At 53.4% G+C, this 23,057-nt stretch overlaps 6 protein-coding genes across 9 annotated transcripts in view; 5 read left to right on the top strand and 1 right to left on the bottom strand.

The window, feature by feature from the left end:
- Positions 1–23,057, bottom strand: part of UBAP2 (ubiquitin associated protein 2) — a 161,816-nt gene that overhangs the window by 28,746 nt on the left and 110,013 nt on the right. The window lies entirely within an intron of this gene.
- Positions 323–1,054, top strand: LOC309451458 (interferon-like; the record flags this gene model as incomplete). Its single annotated transcript, XM_082075138.1, has 1 exon — positions 323–1,054. The coding sequence occupies one exon, from the start codon at positions 323–325 to the stop codon at positions 1,052–1,054; it is 732 nt and encodes a 243-aa protein (XP_081931264.1).
- LOC309451456 (interferon-like) lies at positions 4,564–5,136 on the top strand (the record flags this gene model as incomplete). Its single annotated transcript, XM_082075135.1, has 1 exon — positions 4,564–5,136. One exon carries the CDS (start codon positions 4,564–4,566, stop codon positions 5,134–5,136), a length of 573 nt encoding a protein of 190 aa, XP_081931261.1.
- Positions 9,203–9,934, top strand: LOC309451455 (interferon-like; the record flags this gene model as incomplete). Its single annotated transcript, XM_082075134.1, has 1 exon — positions 9,203–9,934. The coding sequence occupies one exon, from the start codon at positions 9,203–9,205 to the stop codon at positions 9,932–9,934; it is 732 nt and encodes a 243-aa protein (XP_081931260.1).
- Positions 14,934–15,506, top strand: LOC309451454 (interferon-like; the record flags this gene model as incomplete). Its single annotated transcript, XM_082075133.1, has 1 exon — positions 14,934–15,506. One exon carries the CDS (start codon positions 14,934–14,936, stop codon positions 15,504–15,506), a length of 573 nt encoding a protein of 190 aa, XP_081931259.1.
- Positions 20,095–20,826, top strand: LOC309451453 (interferon-like; the record flags this gene model as incomplete). Its single annotated transcript, XM_082075132.1, has 1 exon — positions 20,095–20,826. The coding sequence occupies one exon, from the start codon at positions 20,095–20,097 to the stop codon at positions 20,824–20,826; it is 732 nt and encodes a 243-aa protein (XP_081931258.1).

Here is a 23,057-nt window from a genome sequence, read left to right as displayed (position 1 = left end):
TCACATCCCCCCCGACCCACAGCAGCAGCGGGGCCAGGCTCCCCCCGCACCCCGACAGCAGCCCTGGGAAAAAAACAGCTCCTCTTCCCTAGGGCAGGGCCAACCCGCTCACACTGAGACAAGAACAACCAATGCGGTGAGGAGAAAGCAAACAGAAAGCGAAACTGGAAATGGAAGTGGGGAAATTCTGCTTAGATGATGAAAGGAAAGCCATGGCACCACATAAAGCCATGGACACAGCAGCAGCACAAGCACAGCGCCCACCCGCACCACCAGCCAGGGATCCTGCCCAGCACCACCCAGCAGCACCCACAGCCCCACCATGGCTGCGCCCCACACCCCACGGCCCCGCCTGCCGCACGGCGCCCCGGCGCTCCTGCTCCTCCTCACGGCTCTCGCCACCGCCACCGCCTGCCACCACCTGCGGCCCCGCCACGACACCTTCCCCTGGGACAGCCTCCAGCTCCTCCGCGCCATGGCTCCCAGCCCCACACAGCCCTGCCGCCACCAGCACGCGCCCTCCTTCCCCGACACCCTCCTCAACACCCCCTGCTCCCAACAACCCGCCGCCGCCCTCACCATCCTCCAGCACCTCTTGCAAATCCTCAGCAGCGACAGCATCCCCCAGCACTGGCACAACCAGGCACGGGAACAACTCGTCAATAGCCTACACCACTTCAGGCACCACCTGGAGCAGTGCCTGACACCCAACAGGATGCTTTTCAAAAGGCAAGGACCCCGCAACCTGCGGCTCACCATCCACAAATACTTCGGGGACATCCAGGACTTCCTCCGCACCCACAACCACAGCGCCTGCGCCTGGGACCACGTCCGCCTCCAAGCTCACATCTGCTTCCAACACATGGACCAACTCCTAGGGCAGGTGAAGAGCCAAACAGCTCCTGCCCTCCACCAAACCAGCCTGCACCCAACGCCCATTCCCAGCCAACACCAGCGGCTGCAGACGGAGCAGAGGCCGCAGCAGCCCGGGCTGGGATCGCTCAGCACCGCTCCCATCGCTCCCAGACAGGAGCCGACGGCCACACGGGCGTGAGCACAGGGGGCTCCAGGCTGCAGCACAGCCGCACACCCACCTCTGCTGGAACGGAAGGAGGAGGAACCTGCTGTGCCGCACACTCATGGAGAGCCGCCGCGCGATGGGGATACGGGTGGTACTTATCACCCACGGCGTTATGGAGCCCGTCTGGACTGCGACCTCTCCTGATGGAGGGGAAGGGCCCTGTGGACACTCTGGGACTCTCACGCCAACAACTATTTATCACAGAGCTCTATTTATTTATTTCTTTATTTATTTATATATTGCACTTACTTACTTTTCTGCTTCTTGATATATCTATCAGTATTATTTATATACATATTTATTTTTTCACTTGTGGAAAATAAAGACCTTCTTCATAAGGAAAAGAAGAAATAAGGTTGTCATCGTGCATGTACCTGACAAGCAAAGACAAGGTCTCTACGGACTGGCAGGGATGAGCCTCCCTCCTGCACCCTGGGCCCGCTGATGCTGGACCCGTGGAGCACACGCTCACCCAGACCACAGGATGCCTGCCCTGCGCGCTCCTCCTCGCCCACCACCCACCCCCTCTCTTCCCAGCCCTCTCCCACTGCCAACACATGAAACCCACCCCCAAACCACCACCCATCACAACCAGCCGTTCAGCAATGCCTCAGCACTGCTTGGGAGTCCTGGTTTTGTTAAAAACAAGAGCACTTGCTCTTTTGGTGGATTTTTCTTTTTCCTTAACTTCTTCTAAGGAACTGCACTCTTCCCAATTTGGATGCATGTTATTCAAGATGCTCTCTGCTCTGGAGCTGATAACGGTAACAATGGTATGCAGAACAGTCCCAGGTTCAGACTTAGTGCTACGGCAGCCAAGATGCTGATCTATTTTCCACATCCCGTAAGTGACAGGGTCATATTTCCAAGGAGGGGTGAACAGAACAAGTGACTAAAACTGACGAACGAAGTATTCCACCCCAAACACGTCATACACCCTATAAAAGTGGGAGATCATGAGGGTCTCACTCTCTTCGACCTTGGTCGGCATCTGAACATGACCCTCCCTGTCGTGCCAGCAATTTGAGGCCTGGCTCCAGACCCTGCATCCCAAATCCAGTTCCGCTTTACTGCAGAGTCCAGCCCAGGACAGCCGGGTGCCTGCCCTGCAGCTGCTGCAGCAACGCTGCACTAGCCTGGGAAATTCAAGATTGGATTTGTGTATTCCTTATTATGTTCTTTATATATTAGTAGAGTTAGTAAAGCGTTTTTAACTTTTTCCACCTTGTAAATCTCTCTCCCTTTTCCTCCTAGTCCCGTTCCTTAGCGGGGAGGGTGGGGGGTTAACAGAGAACATCTGCCACAGTTTATTTTCACCCTGCAGTACACAGTGACATTGGGCCCAGTGAGGTGCTATGGACAAGGTGCACCTCAAACAGGCAAGAAGGGGACACATCAAGGCCTGTGTAGGTTTGGACAAGAAACACCACCCCAGTGTTATCAAACATCCCCAAAAAGTCCAAAAAGCCCTAAAAACCACAGGAGACGCCCAGGACTGCTCACTGCTCTCCTACAACCACCACAAATGGAACAGGACACTCCTGCCTGTGCTCGCACACCAGTGTCCATGGGAACCTGCCTCATTACACAGAGCACGTTGTCCTGAGCCTTCTTCATCCCAACACATCCTTAGAAAACAACAAGAAACATGCCCCAAACACCAATACCCAATATGGTCCAAACCAACCAGCACACACCAGCACAGCATGCCCCCTGAAGAAAACTACCCACGCACCACCAGCACCAGCTGCTCCTTCGCCCTCCAAACACCACCCTAAAACATCTGCCGAGGGTGCTTTGTCCTCCCCACGTAGCCTGAGCAAGACAACACACAAGTTCAGCAGCTCTGGGCTCCTCCAACACACCTCACACAGCTTGTTCTCCAGGCTCGGTCACACCATCTTCACCACCACGCCACCGCAAGGACACTGCTCCGTGCAAACACACATGGGGAATTCCCATGTAGCTGGAGAGCGAGAAAACAAGCAGCACCACATATATTCAGGTAAACGGCACAAGCCCTCCAGATGCAGCTCCCAGGTTGTACTACAATCCTCCTGATGTTCCCTCCAACCAAAAATACCCTCTCACACCACCCGGGGGGATCTCACTGGCTCTGCTTTTTCTGAGGTGGCTCAAGAAAGGAAACCCTCCTCAGGTACAAACACAGAGGAGGAGAGGTACCGACACAAGCTGGAACACAACGACTTCCAACATGAAAGAATAAAACATTGTTACTATCTCTACCATGAAGGCAAAACAAGCCCACAGGAGGGATCAGGGAGGTTGTGTGATGTCCATTGCTGGAGATACATTCAAAAGCATCATGGGACAAGGCCAAGAGCAACCTCCTCTGACAACACCTGTCCTCAGTACCACATTCATTTGAGGGCCTCGAAAAAAAAAAAAGAAACACCATCAAAGAACAGGTAAAACAAAGGAAACGCATGATGTATGAACAGTGATAAAAACCAAAGAGAGAACAAAAGAAAAAAAAGACCAAAAAAAACCAAAACCCAAATAAATAAATACATACATACATAAATACATAAAAACAGTTAATAAAATACAGAAGTTCCAGTAGTATGAAGGCATAACATAAAAAAATGGAATTTCAACACGCAAATATTTAAAATAGGAAAAATGGTACTTTTAGTAGAGGACCTTGCACTGTGCACAGTTAAAGAGACAGTGGCCATGAAATATTTCTCAAAAGGAAAATGGAAAATCACCCTATGTAAAACACTTCTGGGAGTATCGCCTTCATTGTTCAACGAGCGATAGCTTACAGAAGACTTTGTATCGCCGATCACAACAAGGCTGAAACTGATGAAAGAGAAGCGATGACTCTGCAGATGCTTTAGCAACAAACATTCAGTGCTCAAGTGCCCAGACCCACAGCCACCTTCTCAAAGGACATCTGGACAGAGGGAGCTCCTGAGATTCCCGAGACACGTCCGTAAAACCCCAGAATGTGAACAGTCATGATGTAATTAAAAGGAAAAAGAATGACATAGAAACTAAAAAACCCACAAAAATAAGTGGTGTATTACACAAGGAAAAGAGACTAAGAAAGAAAGGGAAATTCAGTGAAACACAACAGGCACAAGTGCTCACGAGAGGAAAAGGAAAAACCACAAACACATCACTACGTGTCACCACGACCCCAGCGCTTTCGAGTCCCCCGCTCAGCCACCACTGCAGCCAACCTGTCCCCAACACACCAGCAGCAAAGCACCAACACCGCCCGCCCCGCACACGGACACCCCACCAACGCACTTCCCCAAGACCACCACGGCCACCAGCCACCGCTGGAAACCACGGCCGGAAACTCGCCGCAATCAGAAACCCAGGAAGGGAAACCGCGGCACCACATAAAGCCAGCGAGCCAGCGGCAGCCCAAGCACAGCGCCCACCCGCACCACCAGCCAGCCTGACCGCGCTCCTGCCCAGCACCACCCAGCAGCACCCACAGCCCCACCATGGCTGCGCCCCACACCCCACGGCCCCGCCTGCCGCACGGCGCCCCGGCGCTCCTGCTCCTCCTCACGGCTCTCGCCACCGCCACCGCCTGCCACCACCTGCGGCCCCGCCACGACACCTTCCCCTGGGACAGCCTCCAGCTCCTCCGCGCCATGGCTCCCAGCCCCACACAGCCCTGCCGCCACCAGCACGCGCCCTCCTTCCCCGACACCCTCCTCAACACCCCCCGCTCCCAACAAACCGCCGCCGCCCTCACCATCCTCCAGCACCTCTTGCAAATCCTCAGCAGCGACAGCATCCCCCAACACTGGCACAACCAGGCACGGGAACACCTCCTCAACAGCCTCCACCACCACAGCCAGCAGCTCCAGCAGTGCCTGACACCCAACAGGATGCTCTTCCGAACACAAGGACCCCGCAACCTGCTGCTCACCATCGACAAATACTTCGGGGACATCCAGGACTTCCTCCGCACCCACAACCACAGCGCCTGCGCCTGGGACCACGTCCGCCTCCAAGCTCACCACTGCTTCCAGCACCTCCACAACCTCACCAGCACCACCCCAGATTAGACCAACCACCTCCAACAACGCCCACGGCCCCACGCAGACCACCCTCGCCACCGCTGGACCACTGCCGGACCACCGCCACAACCCACCTCCATCCTCACGCCTTCCCTGACCCACGGCAAGAGCTGCTGCCACAACGGCCCTGCACCCCCAGCCTCCACTCACCGCTCCCCTATTTATATACCTTCCTCTATTTATTTGGACAATGATTTTATCTATTTATTCACCTATTTATTCAACACCTAATAAACACCTGGTGCAAAAAGCTTGTTGGTGTCTGTCATCTCAGGAGCACAGCAACGAGCCTTTGAGGTGAGGGGAAGCTGCCTACACTCAACACCTGCCCCAGCCCCGCTCCAAACAGGGCTCTGCACATCCCCTGTCCACTCTCCTCTTTGACACCTCTCCAAGGAGGCTTTTTCATAGAATCACAGAATGTTAAGAGTTGAAAAGGACCCACAAGGATCACTGAGTCCAACTGCTGTCCCTGCACAGGACAACCCCAGAGTTCACACCATGTGTCTGAGGGCATTGTCCAGTCTCTGTTTGAACACTGTCAGGCTTGGGGCTGGGACACCTCCCTGGGGAGTCTGTTCCCGTGTCCACCACCCTCTGGCTGAAGAACCTTTTCCTAATGTTCAACCTAAAAACATCCCTAGGCAGATCTTCCTGACGTTCCCTCAGGTTCTGTCATTGGGTTCTGCCTCTTCTCTAAAAAGAAGAGTTCAGTGCCTGCCCCTCCTCCTACCCTAATGAGGAAGCTGTCTCCGCCATGAGGTCTCTCCTCAGTGTCCTCCAGCCTGAACAAACCCAGTGACCTCAGCCGCTCCTCATACGGCTTCCTCTCCAAACCCTTCACCAACTTCGTAGCCTCTTCTGGACACTCTCCAGTACCTTTATACCTTCTTTATCCTGTGCTGCCCAGCCCTGCACACAGTGCTCCAGGTGAGGCCGCACCAGTGCAGAGCAGAGCGGGACAAGCACCTCCCTGCCTGGCTGGCAATGCTGTGCTGGATCAACCCAGGACACAGTAGCCGTCCTGGCTGCCAGGACATCCTCTTGGCTCATGTTCAACTTGTTGTCAACCAGAACCCCCAGATCCCTCTCTGAAGAGCTGCTTTCCAGCAGCTTGCCCCACATTCTGTATGTACAGCCAGAGTTGCCGTGTCCCAGCTGCAAAATCCAGCGCTTGACCCTTTCGAACTTAATGTGCTTGGTGATTGCCCAGGTCTACAGTTCATCCAGATCCCTCTGCAGGGCCTCTGCCATCAAGAGCATCAACAGCTCCTACCAATTTTGTGTCATCAGCAAAGGTACTAAGCAATCCCTCAAGTCCTGAGTCTAAGTCAGTTATTAAGACATTGAAGAGCGTGGCCCTAAGATGGATCCCAGGGGAACCCACTTGCCACCGGTCGCCAGCCCAACATAACTCCATTTAGTAGAACCCTTTGAGCCCGGCCTGCCAGCCAACTGCTCACCCTCTGCATTGTGTGTTTATCCAGCTGGTGCTGGACATCTTGTCCAGGAGGATACTGTGAGAGACAGTAGCAAAGGGTTGACTGAAATCCAGAAAGATCCCATTGACAGGCTTCCCTTGGTCAGCTAGGTGGGGAACCTTGTCACAGAAAAAAATGAGTTTGTTAAACAGGACGTTCAACTCAAGAACCTGTGCTGCCTCTGACCAACGACTGTGTTGTCATTCAGATGATATTCAGTAACTCCCAGAACATTCTTCTCCATGATTTTGCCAGGAACAGAAATGAGGCTGACAGGCCTGTAGCTGTCAGGGTCATCCCTGTTGCCATTCTTCTGGACTGGGACAACGTTTGCCAGCTTCCAGTCAACTGAGACCTCTCCACATTCCCAGGAACACTGGAAAATCACAGAGAGACATCTCGCTATGACGTCAGCCAGCTCTTTAAGCACCCTGGGATGAATCACATCAGGCCACCTTGCCTTACAGGCATCCAGCTGCAGCAGGAAATCCTGTACCAGTTCCAGATGCATCGGGAGTTTATTCTTCATGCAGCCATGGTTCTCTAACCCAGGGCTGCAGGCGCCCCCAAGTCCATCTTTGGTGTTGAATTCCAAGGCAAAGAAAGCAATGAACTAATAAGGTGACCATGCTCATTGAGTAATGGGACAATGTTATTTCTAGTTTGCCTTTTGCCATTAACATATCTTAAAAAGCCCTTTTGATTGTCCTTCACAGTACTGGCCGGCTCCACTTCTAATTGAGCTCTGGCCGTGCAAATTTCCTCCCTACAGGGGCGAGAAACATCTCTCCAGTGCTCCCATGACGCCCGACCTTCCTTCCACTGACCATAAAATTCCTTCTCGCATCCAATTCCAAACTGAAGATCCCTGCTCAAATAAGCTGCCTTTGTGCCTCGCCTGCTACATTTCTTGGCATTTGGGAATTGCCTGCTCTTGTACTTTTAGTAGGTGGTACTTCAAAACTGACCAACACTGACAGACCCCAACACCTTCAAAAGCTTCTTCCCAAGAAATCCTCCTCAGTAGCTGACTGAGCAGCCCAAATTCTGCTCTCCTCGTATCTAGAGCTGAGGTCTTGATGGCAGTTTTCCTCCCATTAGCCAAGATTTTCAACCTGACCGATTTATGGCTGCTGTGGCCAAGGGCACCACCAGTTGCCACTTCTCCTACAAAAGCTTCTCTGTTACTGAGAATAAAATCTAAGAGGGCGCATTTCCCAGTCGCTTCCCTGACTACCTAGAACAAGACACTATCGTCCAGATGCTTCAGAAATCTTCTGGACCTGTTGGTGCCAGCTGTGTGATAGCCTCACTTGACATCTGGCAACCTGAAGGCCCAATGAGGACCCGGATTCTTCGCTTAGTTCATTAAAGGATAACTGATCAGTGTCATCATCCTGGTTGGGTGGCCTATAGAAGACTCACTTGATGACCCTTATTCCTCACACAGAGGGTCCCAACTTTGCCATTGCCAATCGCTCCATGCACTCCAGCCCCTCCGGTACACACAGTGCCAGCGCCAGCTCCTACCCTGCCTGTCCCTTCTCAATAGCTGTACCCGCCCACCACAGCACAACACTCACAGGATTCATCCCACCAGGTTTCACTGCCCTCAGCTGCTCTCTCCTTGATCCTCCTTGAAAACACTTTGTGGCACCAACTGCTCCAAGGCAACACACACAAGGTGCAGCCATGGACCTCCAAGGTCAGCTCCCTCCTGCAGTGACAGCACCCAGGGACGTCACATCATCCTGGAAGTGCCAGCACCCCAAGCACAGCACCCACCAACACAACTCTGCCCGACAAGACCAAGGCTCCCACCCCGAAAACACCACACACCTTCCCCCTGCTCCAAAACCTTTCGCAAAACTCACAGCAGCCCCTCTTACACCAGCACCACCGCAAGATCCTTGCTCTAGGAAGGAACACGAACACCTCAGCAAGTGCAACCCAAAAATATTGTGCAGAATATTTGCAGAATGCAGGAAACATTCTTCCAACACCAAAGCTGCAGATGCTATAAAGAAAAAAAAACAAACCCCATGAAAATATTAGTCAATAAGAAATATAAGGAAAACATGCATCAGCTCATTTATGCAAGGAGCATCAGAGGATGAAAAAGGAAAACTACATGATGGTAGGAAAAGACTCTAGAAAATGAAAACCAAGCAACATAGCTCCCAAAACAGATGGAAAGGAAACCCTGAAGTGCATCCCCAGCACAGCTGACACAAAAGGCTCGGCCGCACTTTCACATCCCCCCCGACCCACAGCAGCAGCGGAGCCAGGCTCCCCCCGCACCCCGACAGCAGCCCTGGGAAAAAAACAGCTCCTCTTCCCTAGGGCAGGGCCAACCCGCTCACACTGAGACAAGAACAACCAATGCGGTGAGGAGAAAGCAAACAGAAAGCGAAACTGGAAATGGAAGTGGGGAAATTCTGCTTAGATGATGAAAGGAAAGCCATGGCACCACATAAAGCCATGGACACAGCAGCAGCACAAGCACAGCGCCCACCCGCACCACCAGCCAGGGATCCTGCCCAGCACCACCCAGCAGCACCCACAGCCCCACCATGGCTGCGCCCCACACCCCACGGCCCCACCTGCCGCACGGCGCCCCGGCGCTCCTGCTCCTCCTCACGGCTCTCGCCACCGCCACCGCCTGCCACCACCTGCGGCCCCGCCACGACACCTTCCCCTGGGACAGCCTCCAGCTCCTCCGCGCCATGGCTCCCAGCCCCACACAGCCCTGCCACCACCAGCACGCGCCCTCCTTCCCCGACACCCTCCTCAACGCCCCCCGCTCCCAACAACCCGCCGCCGCCCTCACCATCCTCCAGCACCTCTTGCAAATCCTCAGCAGCGACAGCATCCCCCAACACTGGCACAACCAGGCACGGGAACAACTCCTCAACAGCCTCCACCACTTCAGCCACCACCTGGAGCAGTGCCTGACACCCAACAGGATGCTCTTCCGAAGGCAAGGACCCCGCAACCTGCGGCTCACCGTCCACAAATACTTCGCGGACATCCAGGACTTCCTCCGCACCCACAACCACAGCGCCTGCGCCTGGGACCACGTCCGCCTCCAAGCTCACATCTGCTTCCAACACATGGACCAACTCCTAGGGCAGGTGAAGAGCCAAACAGCTCCTGCCCTCCACCAAACCAGCCTGCACCCAACGCCCATTCCCAGCCAACACCAGCGGCTGCAGACGGAGCAGAGGCCGCAGCAGCCCGGGCTGGGATCGCTCAGCACCGCTCCCACCGCTCCCAGACAGGAGCCGACGGCCACACGGGCGTGAGCACAGGGGGCTCCAGGCTGCAGCACAGCCGCACACCCACCTCTGCTGGAACGGAAGGAGGAGGAACCTGCTGTGCCGCACACTCATGGAGAGCCGCCGCGCGATGGGGATACGGGTGGTACTTATCACCCACGGCGTTATGGAGCCCGTCTGGACTGCGACCTCTCCTGATGGAGGGGAAGGGCCCTGTGGACACTCTGGGACTCTCACGCCAATGACTATCTATGACAGAGCTCTATCTATTTATTTATTTACGTATTTATTTATTTATTTACTTTCCTGATTGTTGAGTTATGTATCAACATTATTTATATACATATTTATTTATTCACTTGTGGAAAATAAAGACCTTTTTCCATAAGCAAAAGAAGAGAAAGATCGTCATCGTGCATGTACCTGACAAGCAAAGACAAGGTCTCTGCAGGCTGGCAGGGATGAGCCTCCCTCCTGCACCCTGGCCCACTGAAGCCTCCTGACCCACCAAAGGCTCCGGACAGCAGGACACTGTTGGGGACCCACCATGGGCCTCCAACCACACAGGCATCTCCCGCTGATGCTGGACCCGTGGAGCACACGCTCACCCAGGCCACAGGATGCCTGCCCTGCGCGCTCCTCCTCGCCCACCACCCACCCCCTCTCTTCCCAGCCCTCTCCCACTGCCAACACATGAAACCCACCCCCAAACCACCACCCATCACAACCAGCCGTTCGGCAATGCCACAGCACTGCTTGGGAATCCTGCTTTTCTTAAAAACAGGACCACTTGCTCTTTTGGTGGATTTTTCTTTTTCCTTAACTTCTTCTAAGGAACTGCACTCTTCCAAATTTGGATGCATGTTTTTCAAGATGCTGTTTGCTCTGGAGCTGATCACGGTAACAATGGTATGCAGAAGAGTCCCAGGTTTAGACTTAGTGCTACGGAGCCAAGGTGCTGATCTATTTTCCACGTCCCGTAAGTGACAGGGTCATATTTGCAAGGAAGGGTGAACAGAACACGTGACTACAACTGACCAACAAAGTATTCTGCCCCAAACATGTCATACACCCTATAAAAGTGGGAGATCATGGGGGTCTCACTCTCTTCGACCTTGGTCGGCATCTGAACATGACCCTTCCTGTCGTGCCCACGATTCGAGGCCTGGCTCCAGACCCTGCATCCCAAATCCAGTTCCACTTTACTGCAGAGTCCAGCCCCGGAGTTCTGGGTGCCTGCCCTGCAGCTGCTACAGCAACACTGCACTAGCCTGGGAAATTCAAGATTGGATTTGTGTATTCCTTATTATTTTCTCTATTTATTAGTAGCGTTAGTAAAGCATTTTTAACTTTTTCCACCTTGCAAGTCTCTCTCCCTTTACCTCCTATTCCCTTTCCTTAGCGGGGAGGGTGGGGGGTTAACAGAGAGCATCGGCCACAGTTTATTTTCACCCTGCAGTACACAGTGACATTGGGCCCAGTGAGGTGCTATGGACAAGGTGCACCTCAAACAGGCAAGAAGGGGACACATCAAGGCCTGTGTAGGTTTGGACAAGAAACACCACCCCAGTGTTATCAAACATCCCCAAAAAGTCCAAAAAGCCCTCAAAAACACAGGAGATGCCCAGGACTGCTCACTACTCTCCTAAAACCACCACAAATGGAACAGGACACTCCTGCCTGTGCTCGCACACCAGTGCCCATGGGAACCTGCCTCATTACACAGGGCACGTTGTCCTGAGCCTTCTTCATCCCAACACATCCTTAGAAAACAAAAGAAACATCCCCCAAACACCAATACCCATCATGGTCCAAACCAACCCGCACACACCAGCACAGCATGCCCCCTGAAGAAAACTACCCACGCACCACCAGCACCAGCTGCTCCTTCGCCCTCCAAACACCACCCTAAAACATCTGCCGCGGGTGCTTTGTCCTCCCCATGTAGCCTGAGCAAGACAACACACAAGTTCAGCAGCTCTGGGCTCCTCCAACGCACCTCACGCAGCTTGTTCTCCAGGCTCGGTCACACCATCTTCACCACCACGCCACCGCAAGGACACTGCTCCGTGCAAACACACATGGGGAATTCCCATGTAGCTGGAGAGCGAGAAAACAAGCAGCACCACATATATTCAGGTAAACGGCACAACCCCTCCAGATGCAGCTCCCAGGTTGTACTACAGTCCTCCTGATGTTCCCTCCAACCAAAAATACCCTCTCACACCACCCGGGGGGATCTCACTGGCTCTGCTTTTTCTGAGGTGGCTCAAGAAAGGAAACCCTCCTCAGGTACAAACACAGAGGAGGAGAGGTACCGACACAAGCTGGGACACAACGACTTCCAACATGAAAGAATAAAACATTGTTACTATCTCTACCATGAAGGCAAAACAAGCCCACAGGAGGGATCAGGGAGGTTGTGTGATGTCCATTGCTGGAGATACATTCAAAAGCATCATGGGACAAGGCCAAGAGCAACCTCCTCTGACAACACCTGCCCTAAGCACCACATTGGTTTGGTGATCTCCAATATGGAATAGACCATGGAAAAAACAGGTAAAACAATGGAAACACATGATGCACGTACAGCAATTAAAAACCACACCAACCAAACCTCACCAACAAACAGAACTAAACAGAGAGGGAAAAAGAGAAGTTGCAGTAGTATAACAGAAGGTGTAACAGAAAACAAAGGAATTTCACCTCGCAAACAGTAAAAATTCCAATTGCACTTTCGGCAGAGGACTTCTTCCCCTGTGCAGCATAAGATGACAGTGGTCATGAAAGCTTCTCAAAAGGAAAACAGAAAAATCCCCATATATAAAGAACTTCCGGGTGCATCTCTTTTACTCTTCAATAAGCGACAGCTTAGCAAAGCTTAGAAAAAAAACTCTTATCTCTGTGTCTTCTCTTTCTTCCCAAGTCTTGGGAGACGGGAGAGGTGCCTGAGGACTGGAGGAAAGCAAATGTCACTCCAGTCTTCCAAAAGGGAAAGAAGGAGGACCCGGCTAACTAGACACCAGTCAGCCTCACCTCCATCCCTGGCAAGGTGATAGAACGACTTATCCTTGGTGCCATCTCAAGGCATATCAGGGATAAGGGGGTCATTAGGGGCAGTCAACATGGCTTCACCAAAGGGAAGTCATGCTTGACTGACCTCGTTGACTTTTATGAGGACATAACAAGATGGATGGATGATGGCAGAGCCGTGGACGTGGTCTACCTTGACTTGAGTAAGGCATTTGACACACTCTGCCACAGCGGCCTCACAGCTAAACTGAGGGAGTGTGGTCTCGATGACTGGGTAGTGACGTGGACTGCGAACTGGCTGAAGCGAAGAAGCCAGAGAGTCGTGATCAATGAGGTGGAGTCTAGTTGGAGGGCTGGATCTAGTGGAGTGCCTCAAGGGTCAGTACTGGGGCCTCTATTATTCAAAATATTCATCAATGATTTGGACGAGGGAATAGAGTGTACTATCAGCAAGTTTGCTGATGACACCAAGCTGGGAGGAGTGGCTGACACGCTAGAGGCTGTGCTGCCATCCAGAGACCTGGACAGGCTGGAGAGTTGGCTGGGGAGAAATTTAATGAGACAGAACAAGGGAAAGTGAAGAGTCTTGCATCTGGGCAGGAACAAGCCCAGGTTCCAGCAGAAGTTGGGGAATGATCCATTAGAGAGCAGTGTAGGGGAAAGGGACCTGGGGGTCCTGGTGGACAGCAGGATGACCATGAGCCAGCACTGGGCCCTTGTGGCCAGGAAGGCCAATGGCATCCTGGACTGTATTAGAAGGGGCGGTCGGTAGGTCTCCTTTCCCTCTACTCTGCCCTGGTGAGACGCCATCTGGAATATTGTGTCCAGTTTGGGCCCCTCAGTTCCAGAAGGACAGGGAACTGCTGGAGAGAGTCCAGCGCAGAGCAACAAAGATGATGAACAGAGTGCAGCATCTCCCTCCTGAGGAAAGGCTGAGGGAGCTGGGGCTCTTTAGCTTAGGGAAGAGGACACTGAGGGGTGACCTCATTAATATTTACAGGTATATAAAGGGTGAGTGTCACGAGGATGGAGCCTGGCTCTTCTCGGTGACAACCAATGACAGGACAAGGAATAATGGGTACAAACTGGAACACAGGAGGTTCCACTTAAATCTGAGAAGAAACTTCTGCTCAGTGAGGGTGACAGACACTGGAACAGGCTGCCCAGCAGGGTTGTGGAGTCTCCTACTCTGCAGACATTCAAACCCTCCTGGCCGCCTTCCTCTGTAACCTCATCTGGGTGTTCCTGCTCCATGGGGGGATTGGACTGGATGAGCTTTTGAGGTCCCTTCCAATCCCTCACATTCTGGGATTCTGTGAACAAAATCAAGTTCACACTGAGGAAAGGAAAGTGAATACATTGCAGAAGCTTCAGCAACAAACATTCAGTGCTCAAGTGCCCAGACCCACAGCCACCTCCTCAAAGGACATCTGGACAGAGAGAGCTCCTGAGATTCCTGAGACACATCTCCTAAAACCCCAGAATGTGAACAGTCATGATGTAACTAAAAGGAAAATAAAATGCTATAGGAACTAAAAACCCACAAAAATAAGTGGAGTATTACACATGGAAAAGAGACTAAGAAAGAAAGGGAAATTCAGTGAAACACAACAGGCACAAGTGCTCACGAGAGGAAAAGGAAAAACCACAAACACATCACTACGTGTCACCACGACCCCAGCGCTTTCGAGTCCCCCGCTCAGCCACCACTGCAGCCAACCTGTCCCCAACACACCAGCAGCAAAGCACCAACACCGCCCGCCCCGCACACGGACACCCCACCAACGCACTTCCCCAAGACCACCACGGCCACCAGCCACCGCTGGAAACCACAGCCGGAAACTCGCCGCAATCAGAAACCCAGGAAGGGAAACCGCGGCACCACATAAAGCCAGCGAGCCAGCGGCAGCCCAAGCACAGCGCCCACCCGCACCACCAGCCAGCCTGACCGCGCTCCTGCCCAGCACCACCCAGCAGCACCCACAGCCCCACCATGGCTGCGCCCCACACCCCACGGCCCCGCCTGCCGCACGGCGCCCCGGCGCTCCTGCTCCTCCTCACGGCTCTCGCCACCGCCACCGCCTGCCACCACCTGCGGCCCCGCCACGACACCTTCCCCTGGGACAGCCTCCAGCTCCTCCGCGCCATGGCTCCCAGCCCCACACAGCCCTGCCGCCACCAGCACGCGCCCTCCTTCCCCGACACCCTCCTCAACACCCCCCGCTCCCAACAACCCGCCGCCGCCCTCACCATCCTCCAGCACCTCTTGCAAATCCTCAGCAGCGACAGCATCCCCCAGCACTGGCACAACCAGGCACAGGAACAACTCCTCAACAGCCTTCACCACCACAGCCAGCAGCTCCAGGAGTGCCTGACACCCAACAGGATGCTCTTCCGAACACAAGGACCCCGCAACCTGCTGCTCACCATCGACAAATACTTCGGGGACATCCAGGACTTCCTCCGCACCCACAACCACAGCGCCTGCGCCTGGGACCACGTCCGCATCCAAGCTCACCACTGTTTCCAGCACCTCCACAACCTCACCAGCACCACCCCAAATTAGACCAACCACCTCCAACAGCGCGCACGGCCCCACGCAGACCACCCTCGCCACCGCTGGACCACTGCCGGACCACCGCCACAACCCACCTCCATCCTCACGCCTTCCCTGACCCACGGCAAGAGCTGCTGCCACAACGGCCCTGCACCCCCAGCCTCCACTCACCACTCCCCTATTTATACACCTTCCTCTATTTATTTGGACAATACTTTTATCTATTTATTCACCTATTTATTCAACACATAATAAAGACCTGGTGCAAAAAGCCTGTTGGTGTCTGTCGTCTCAGGAGCACAGCAACAAGCCTTTGGGGTGAGGGGAAGCCGCCTACACTCAACAGCTACCCCAACCCCGCTCCAAACAGGGCTCTGCACATCCCCTGTCCACTCTCCACTTTGACACCTTCCTAAGGCGGCTCTGGCCTCAGCCTCTTGGGAATAACTCTGCCAGGGTTCAGCCATCACCACCACAATCATCTTCGTGGCCCTTATCTCCTAAACCTTTGCCACCTTCCATCCCGCTTTAGACCAGCTGATGGTCACCTCTCACGTCTTCAGTACGAGGATGACACAAACCTGATAAATTGGGTCCTGTTGTCTGAGGACAGGTTGAGAGAGTTGGGGCTGTTCAGCCTGCAGAAGAGAAACCGCCTGGGGACACCTCATTGCACTTATTCTGTATTTCATGGGGGCTTCTAACAAAAGGGGAAAAGGATCCTGGGGCAGGAGTTCGCAGGACTCACTGAGATGGCTTTAGACAAGATTTGAAGGGGGAAGGGGAGGAAACCAGCTCTGGCAGAGACAGACCCCAGAGCAACAAAGCAGCATTTGAGGGTAGTGCTAGTGAGGCCCTTCGGTCGGCCATCCCAGTGGAGGCGGGGGATGGAGAACAGTGCAGCAAGAGAAATGTGAGAGTTACTGATGGGTTAGAAACCGTGGAAGCACTTGAGGATGGCCACAAAGGAATTAGAGCTTCTCACCAGGAAAAGATGGTGGCATCATTGGCCTGCTGAAGTGCATCTGTATGAATGCATGAGCACAGGCAACCAACAGAAGGAGCTGGAAGCCACTGTGAGGCAAAGAATCTCCACTGTAATTGCCACCTCAGAAACATGGTGGGATGACTCTCATAACTGCAGTGCTGCAATGGATGTTCATAAACTCTTTAGAAGGGATAGGCGAGGAAGGGACCAGGTAGCGTAGCCAATGTACGTCAGGGAGTGGTTTGATTGTCTTGAGCTTGATGAGAGTGATCACAGGGTTGAATGTCTAAGGGTGAGATTCAAGAGCAAGGACAACAAGGTCACATCCTGGTGGGGGGTTGTTACAGAGCACCCAACCAGGATGAGGAGGCAGATGAAATATCTCTCAGGCAACTGGGAGAAGTCTCCCGATCACTGGCCCTTGTCCTCATGGGGACTTCAACCTACATGATGTCTGCTGGAAGTACAACACAGCAGAGAGGAAACAGTCTAGGGGGCTGGTGGGGCACAGTCCCTTGGGAAGCAATCCTGAAGGACAAAGGAGTCCAGGAAGGCTGGTCTCTCTTCAAGAAGGGAATCTTAGAGGCGCAGGAGCAGGCTGTCCACGTATGCCGGAAGGCGAGCCGGCGGGGAAGAAGGCCGCTCTGGCTGCATAGACAGCTGAGGCTGTAACTGAGGAAGAAAAAAGGGAATTTATAACCTTTGTAAGGAGGAGCAGGCTACTGTGAGGTTATGCAGGGACAAAATCAGAAGGGCCAAAGCCCAACTAGGCCTAGAGCCTGGCTACTGGTGTACTAGGCAACAAGAAATGTTTCTATAAATCCATCAGCGACAAGAGGAGGGCTAAAGAGAATTATTCCTCCATCCTCTGATGGATGCGGGGCAAAACACAGTAGCAGAAGACAAAGGAAAGCCTGAGATACTAAATGCCTTCTTTGCCTCCGTCTTTAATACTCATAACAGTTGTGCTCCAGGTACTCAGAACCCTGAGCTAGAAGACAGGGATGAGGAGCAGAATGAAGCCCCAACGATCCAAGGGGAAATGGTTACTGACCTGCTACCTCAGCTGGACACCCACAAGTCTATGAGCCCAGGTGGGATACACGGGAGCTGGTAAACGGGATCACTGAGCCACTTTCCATTTTCTATCAGCAGTCTTGGCTAACTGGAGAGGTCCCAGTTGACTGGAAGTTACCTAATGTGATGCCCATCTACAAGAAGGGCCAGAAGGAGGATCTGCAAACTACAGACCTGTCAGCCTAAACACATTGCCAGGCAAGCTCATGGAGCAGATCATCCTGAGTAACATCACACAGAACATACAACGCAACCACGTGACTCGGCTGAGTCAACATGGGTTCAGGAAGGGCCGGTCCTGTTTCTCCAACCTGACCTCCGTCTATGACAAGGTGACCCCCCTAGCAGATGAGGGAAAGGCTCTGGATCTTGGGTACTTACAGTTCAGTAAAGCCTTTGACATCGTATCCCACACCATGCTTCTGCAGAAGCTGCAGCCCATGGCCTGGACGGGTGTTCTGCGATGGATAAAGAACCGGATGGAGGGCCGGGACCAAAGAGTTGTGGTGAACGGAGCCAAATCCAGTTGGCTGCCAGTCATGACTGGTGTTCCCTAGTGCTCCGTACTGGGGCCAGTTCTCTTTAATCTCTTTATCAATGATATGAACAAGGGAATCGATCGCACGCTTAGGAAGTCTGCAGATGACACCACTTTGGGAATGTTGATCTTCTGCAGGGTAGGCAGGCCATACACAGGGATCTGGACTGGACGGATTGTTCAGCTGAGGCCAGTTGTATGAGGTTCAACAAGGCAATGTGCCGGGTAACACACTTGGGTCACAAAAACCCCAGGCAGTCCTACAGGTTCGGGGAAGAGCGGCTGGAAAGCTGCCTGGTGGAAAAGGACCTGGGAGACTTGATTAACACACAGCTGATTATGAGCCAGCAGTGGCGTAGGTGGCCAAAAAGGCCAACAGCATCCTGGCTTGTCTCTGGAATAGTAGGGCCAGCAGGACCAGCACAGTGATTGTCCCCCTTCACTTGGCTCTGGTGAGGTCCCACCTTCAATACTGTGTTCAGTGCTGGGGCCCTCATCATGAGAAAGACCTTAAGGTGCTAGAGCGAGTTTACAGAAGAGCAATGGAGCTGGTGAGGGGTCAGGAGCACAAGTCTGATGAGGAGCAGCTGAGGCAACTGGGGCTGTTCATCCTGGAGAACAGGAGGCTGAGGGGAGACCTTATAGCTCCCTGCAACTACCTAAAAGGAGGTTGGTCTCTTCTCCCAAATACCAAGTGACAGCACAGGAGGAAAAGGCCACAAGTTGCACCAGGGGAGGTTTAGATTGGATATTAGGAAAAAAATTCTCCATGGAAAGCATTGTCAGGCATTGGAACAGGCTGCCCAGGGAAGCGGTGAAGTCACCAACCCTCAAGGCATAATAAAAGCGCTCAGACTATGTTCTTAGGGCCACGGTCTATTGCTAGGGTTAGGTTATGGTTGGACTCAATGATCCGAAGGGTCTCTTCCAACCAAAATGATACTATGATTCCATGAAGAAGGATGGGGACAGACTTTTTAAAAGGCCCTGTAGAGATAAGACAAGGGGTAATGGCTTTACACTAGATGAGGGCAGATTCAGACAAGATACAAGCAAGACATTTTCTACTACCATAAAGGCTCTGAAACACCAGCTCAGCTTGCCCAGAGAGGTGGCTGACGCCCTCTCACTGGACACATTCAGGGCCATGCAGGAAGGGGCTCTGACCATCCTGATCAAGATGACAAGGTCCCTGTTCCTTGCTGAAGGTTTGTATCACATCACCCTGAAGGGTCCTGCCCTACCCAAACCATTCCAGGATTCCATGGAAGAGAAGCACAGTAGAGATACTCATGGCAGCCCCTCTCGTGCACCAGCACCACCACAAGGTTCTTGCTCTCGGAAGGGACACAAACACCTCAGTGAATGCAACCCAAATATTCTGCAAGATATTTGCAGAAAGAGAAAAAATTCTTACACCAGCAAAGCTGCAGATGATATAGACAAAAAGATAAACAAACCATATCAAAATACTTCTCAAAAAGCAGTACAAGAAAAATCTGCAGTAGCTCATATATACACATAGCATCAGAGGATGAAAAAGGAAAACTACATGATGGTAGGAAAAGACTCTAGAAAATGAAAACCAAGCAACATAGCTCCCAAAACAGATGGAAAGGAAACCCTGAAGTGCATCCCCAGCACAGCTGACACAAAAGGCTCGGCCGCACTTTCACATCCCCCCCGACCCACAGCAGCAGCGGGGCCAGGCTCCCCCCGCACCCCGACAGCAGCCCTGGGAAAAAAACAGCTCCTCTTCCCTAGGGCAGGGCCAACCCGCTCACACTGAGACAAGAACAACCAATGCGGTGAGGAGAAAGCAAACAGAAAGCGAAACTGGAAATGGAAGTGGGGAAATTCTGCTTAGATGATGAAAGGAAAGCCATGGCACCACATAAAGCCATGGACACAGCAGCAGCCCAAGCACAGCGCCCACCCGCACCACCAGCCAGGGATCCTGCCCAGCACCACCCAGCAGCACCCACAGCCCCACCATGGCTGCGCCCCACACCCCACGGCCCCGCCTGCCGCACGGCGCCCCGGCGCTCCTGCTCCTCCTCACGGCTCTCGCCACCGCCACCGCCTGCCACCACCTGCGGCCCCGCCACGACACCTTCCCCTGGGACAGCCTCCAGCTCCTCCGCGCCATGGCTCCCAGCCCCACACAGCCCTGCCGCCACCAGCACGCGCCCTCCTTCCCCGACACCTTCCTCAACACCCCCCGCTCCCAACAACCCGCCGCCGCCCTCACCATCCTCCAGCACCTCTTGCAAATCCTCAGCAGCAACAGCATCCCCCAACACTGGCACAACCAGGCACGGGAACAACTCCTCAACAGCCTCCACCACCACAGCCAAAAGCTCCAGGAGTGCCTGACACCCAACAGGATGCTCTTCCGAACACGAGGACCCCGCAACCTGCTGCTCACCATCCACAAATACTTCGCAGACATCCAGGACTTCCTCCACACCCACAACCACAGCGCCTGCGCCTGGGACCACGTCCGCCTCCAAGCTCACATCTGCTTCCAACACATGGACCAACTCCTAGGGCAGGTGAAGAGCCAAACAGCTCCTGCCCTCCACCAAACCAGCCTGCACCCAACGCCCATTCCCAGCCAACACCAGCGGCTGCAGACGGAGCAGAGGCCGCAGCAGCCCGGGCTGGGATCGCTCAGCACCGCTCCCATCGCTCCCAGACAGGAGCCGACGGCCACACGGGCGTGAGCACAGGGGGCTCCAGGCTGCAGCACAGCCGCACACCCACCTCTGCTGGAACGGAAGGAGGAGGAACCTGCTGTGCCGCACACTCATGGAGAGCCGCCGCGCGATGGGGATACGGGTGGTACTTATCACCCACGGCGTTATGGAGCCCGTCTGGACTGCGACCTCTCCTGATGGAGGGGAAGGGCCCTGTGGACACTCTGGGACTCTCACGCCAACAACTATTTATCACAGAGCTCTATTTATTTATTTCTTTATGTATTTATTTATTTATTTACTTTCCTGATTGTTGAGTTATGTATCAATATTATTTATACACATATTTATTTATTCACTTGTGGAAAATAAAGACCTTTTTCCATAAGCAAAAGAAGAGAAAGATCGTCATCGTGCATGTACCTGACAAGCAAAGACAAGGTCTCTGCAGGCTGGCAGGGATGAGCCTCCCTCCTGCACCCTGGCCCACTGAAGCCTCCTGACCCACCAAAGGCTCCGGACAGCAGGACACTGTTGGGGACCCACCATGGGCCTCCAACCACACAGGAATCTCCCGCTGATGCTGGACCCGTGGAGCACACGCTCACCCAGGCCACAGGATGCCTGCCCTGCGCGCTCCTCCTCGCCCACCACCCACCCCCTCTCTTCCCAGCCCTCTCCCACTGCCAACACATGAAACCCACCCCCAAACCACCACCCATCACAACCAGCCGTTCGGCAATGCCACAGCACTGCTTGGGAGTCCTGGTTTAGTTAAAAACAGGACCTCTTGCTCTCTTGGTGAATTTTCCTTTCAGCTAAGTTCCTCTAAGGAACTGCACTCTTCCCAATTTGGATGCATGTTTTTCAAGATGCTGTTTGCTCTGGAGCTGAGAACGGTAACAATGGTACGCAGAAGAGTCCCAGGTTTAGACTTAGTGCTACGGCAGCCAGGTTGCTGATACATTTTCCACGTCCCATAAGTGACAGGGTCATATTTGCAAGGAGGGGTGAACAGAACAAGTGACTAAAACTGACCAACGAAGTATTCCGCCCCAAATACGTCATACACCCTATAAAAGTGGGAGATCATGAGGGTCTCACTCTCTTCGACCTTGTTCGGCATCGGAACATGACCTTCTCTGTTGTGCCCGCGATCGAGGCCTGGCTCCAGACCCTGCATCCCTGAATCCAGTTCCGCTTTACTGCAGAGTCCAGCCCAGGACAGCCGGGTGCCTGCCCTGCAGCTGCTGCAGCAACGCTGCACTAGCGCGGGAAATTCAAGGTTGGATTTGTGTATTCCTTATTATTTTCTCTATTTATTAGTGGCGTTAGAAAAGCATATTTGACTTTTTCCACCTTGCAAGTCTCTCTCCCTTTTCCTCCTCTTCCCTTTCCTTAGCGGGGAGGGTGGGGGGTTAACAGAGAGCATCGGCCACAGTTTATTTTCACCCTGCAGTAAACAGTGACATTGGGCCCAGTGAGGTGCTATGGACAAGGTGCACCTCAAACAGGCAAGAAGGGGACACATCAAGGCCTGTGTAGGTTTGGACAAGAAACACCACCCCAGTGTTATCAAACATCCCCAAAAAGTCCAAAAAGCCCTAAGAAACACAGGAGATGCCCAGGACTGCTCACTGCTCTCCTACAACCACAACTGGAAATGGACACTCCTGTCTGTGCTCGCACACCAGTGCCCTTGGGAATCTGCCTCATTACACAGAGCACGTTGTCCTGAGCCTTCTTCATCCCAACACATCCTTAGAAAACAACAAGAAACATGCCCCAAACACCAGTACCCAACATGGTCCAAACCAACCAGCACACACCAGCACAGCATGCCCCCTGAAGAAAACTACCCACGCACCACCAGCACCAGCTGCTCCTTCGCCCTCCAAACACCACCCTAAAACATCTGCCGAGGGTGCTTTGTCCTCCCCACGTAGCCTGAGCAAGACAACACACAAGTTCAGCAGCTCTGGGCTCCTCCAACACACCTCACACAGCTTGTTCTCCAGGCCCGGTCACACCATCTTCACCACCACGCCACCGCAAGGACACTGCTCCGTGCAAACACACATGGGGAATTCCCATGTAGCTGGAGAGCGAGAAAACAAGCAGCACCACATATATTCAGGTAAACGGCACAACCCCTCCAGATGCAGCTCCCAGGTTGTACTACAGTCCTCCTGATGTTCCCTCCAACCAAAAATACCCTCTCACACCACCCGGGGGGATCTCACTGGCTCTGCTTTTTC

This window comes from Streptopelia decaocto, assembly GCF_964273445.1.
Source record: "Streptopelia decaocto genome assembly, chromosome: Z".
Classification (NCBI taxonomy): domain Eukaryota; kingdom Metazoa; phylum Chordata; class Aves; order Columbiformes; family Columbidae; genus Streptopelia; species Streptopelia decaocto.
This window is presented reverse-complemented; position numbering and strand designations above follow the sequence as displayed.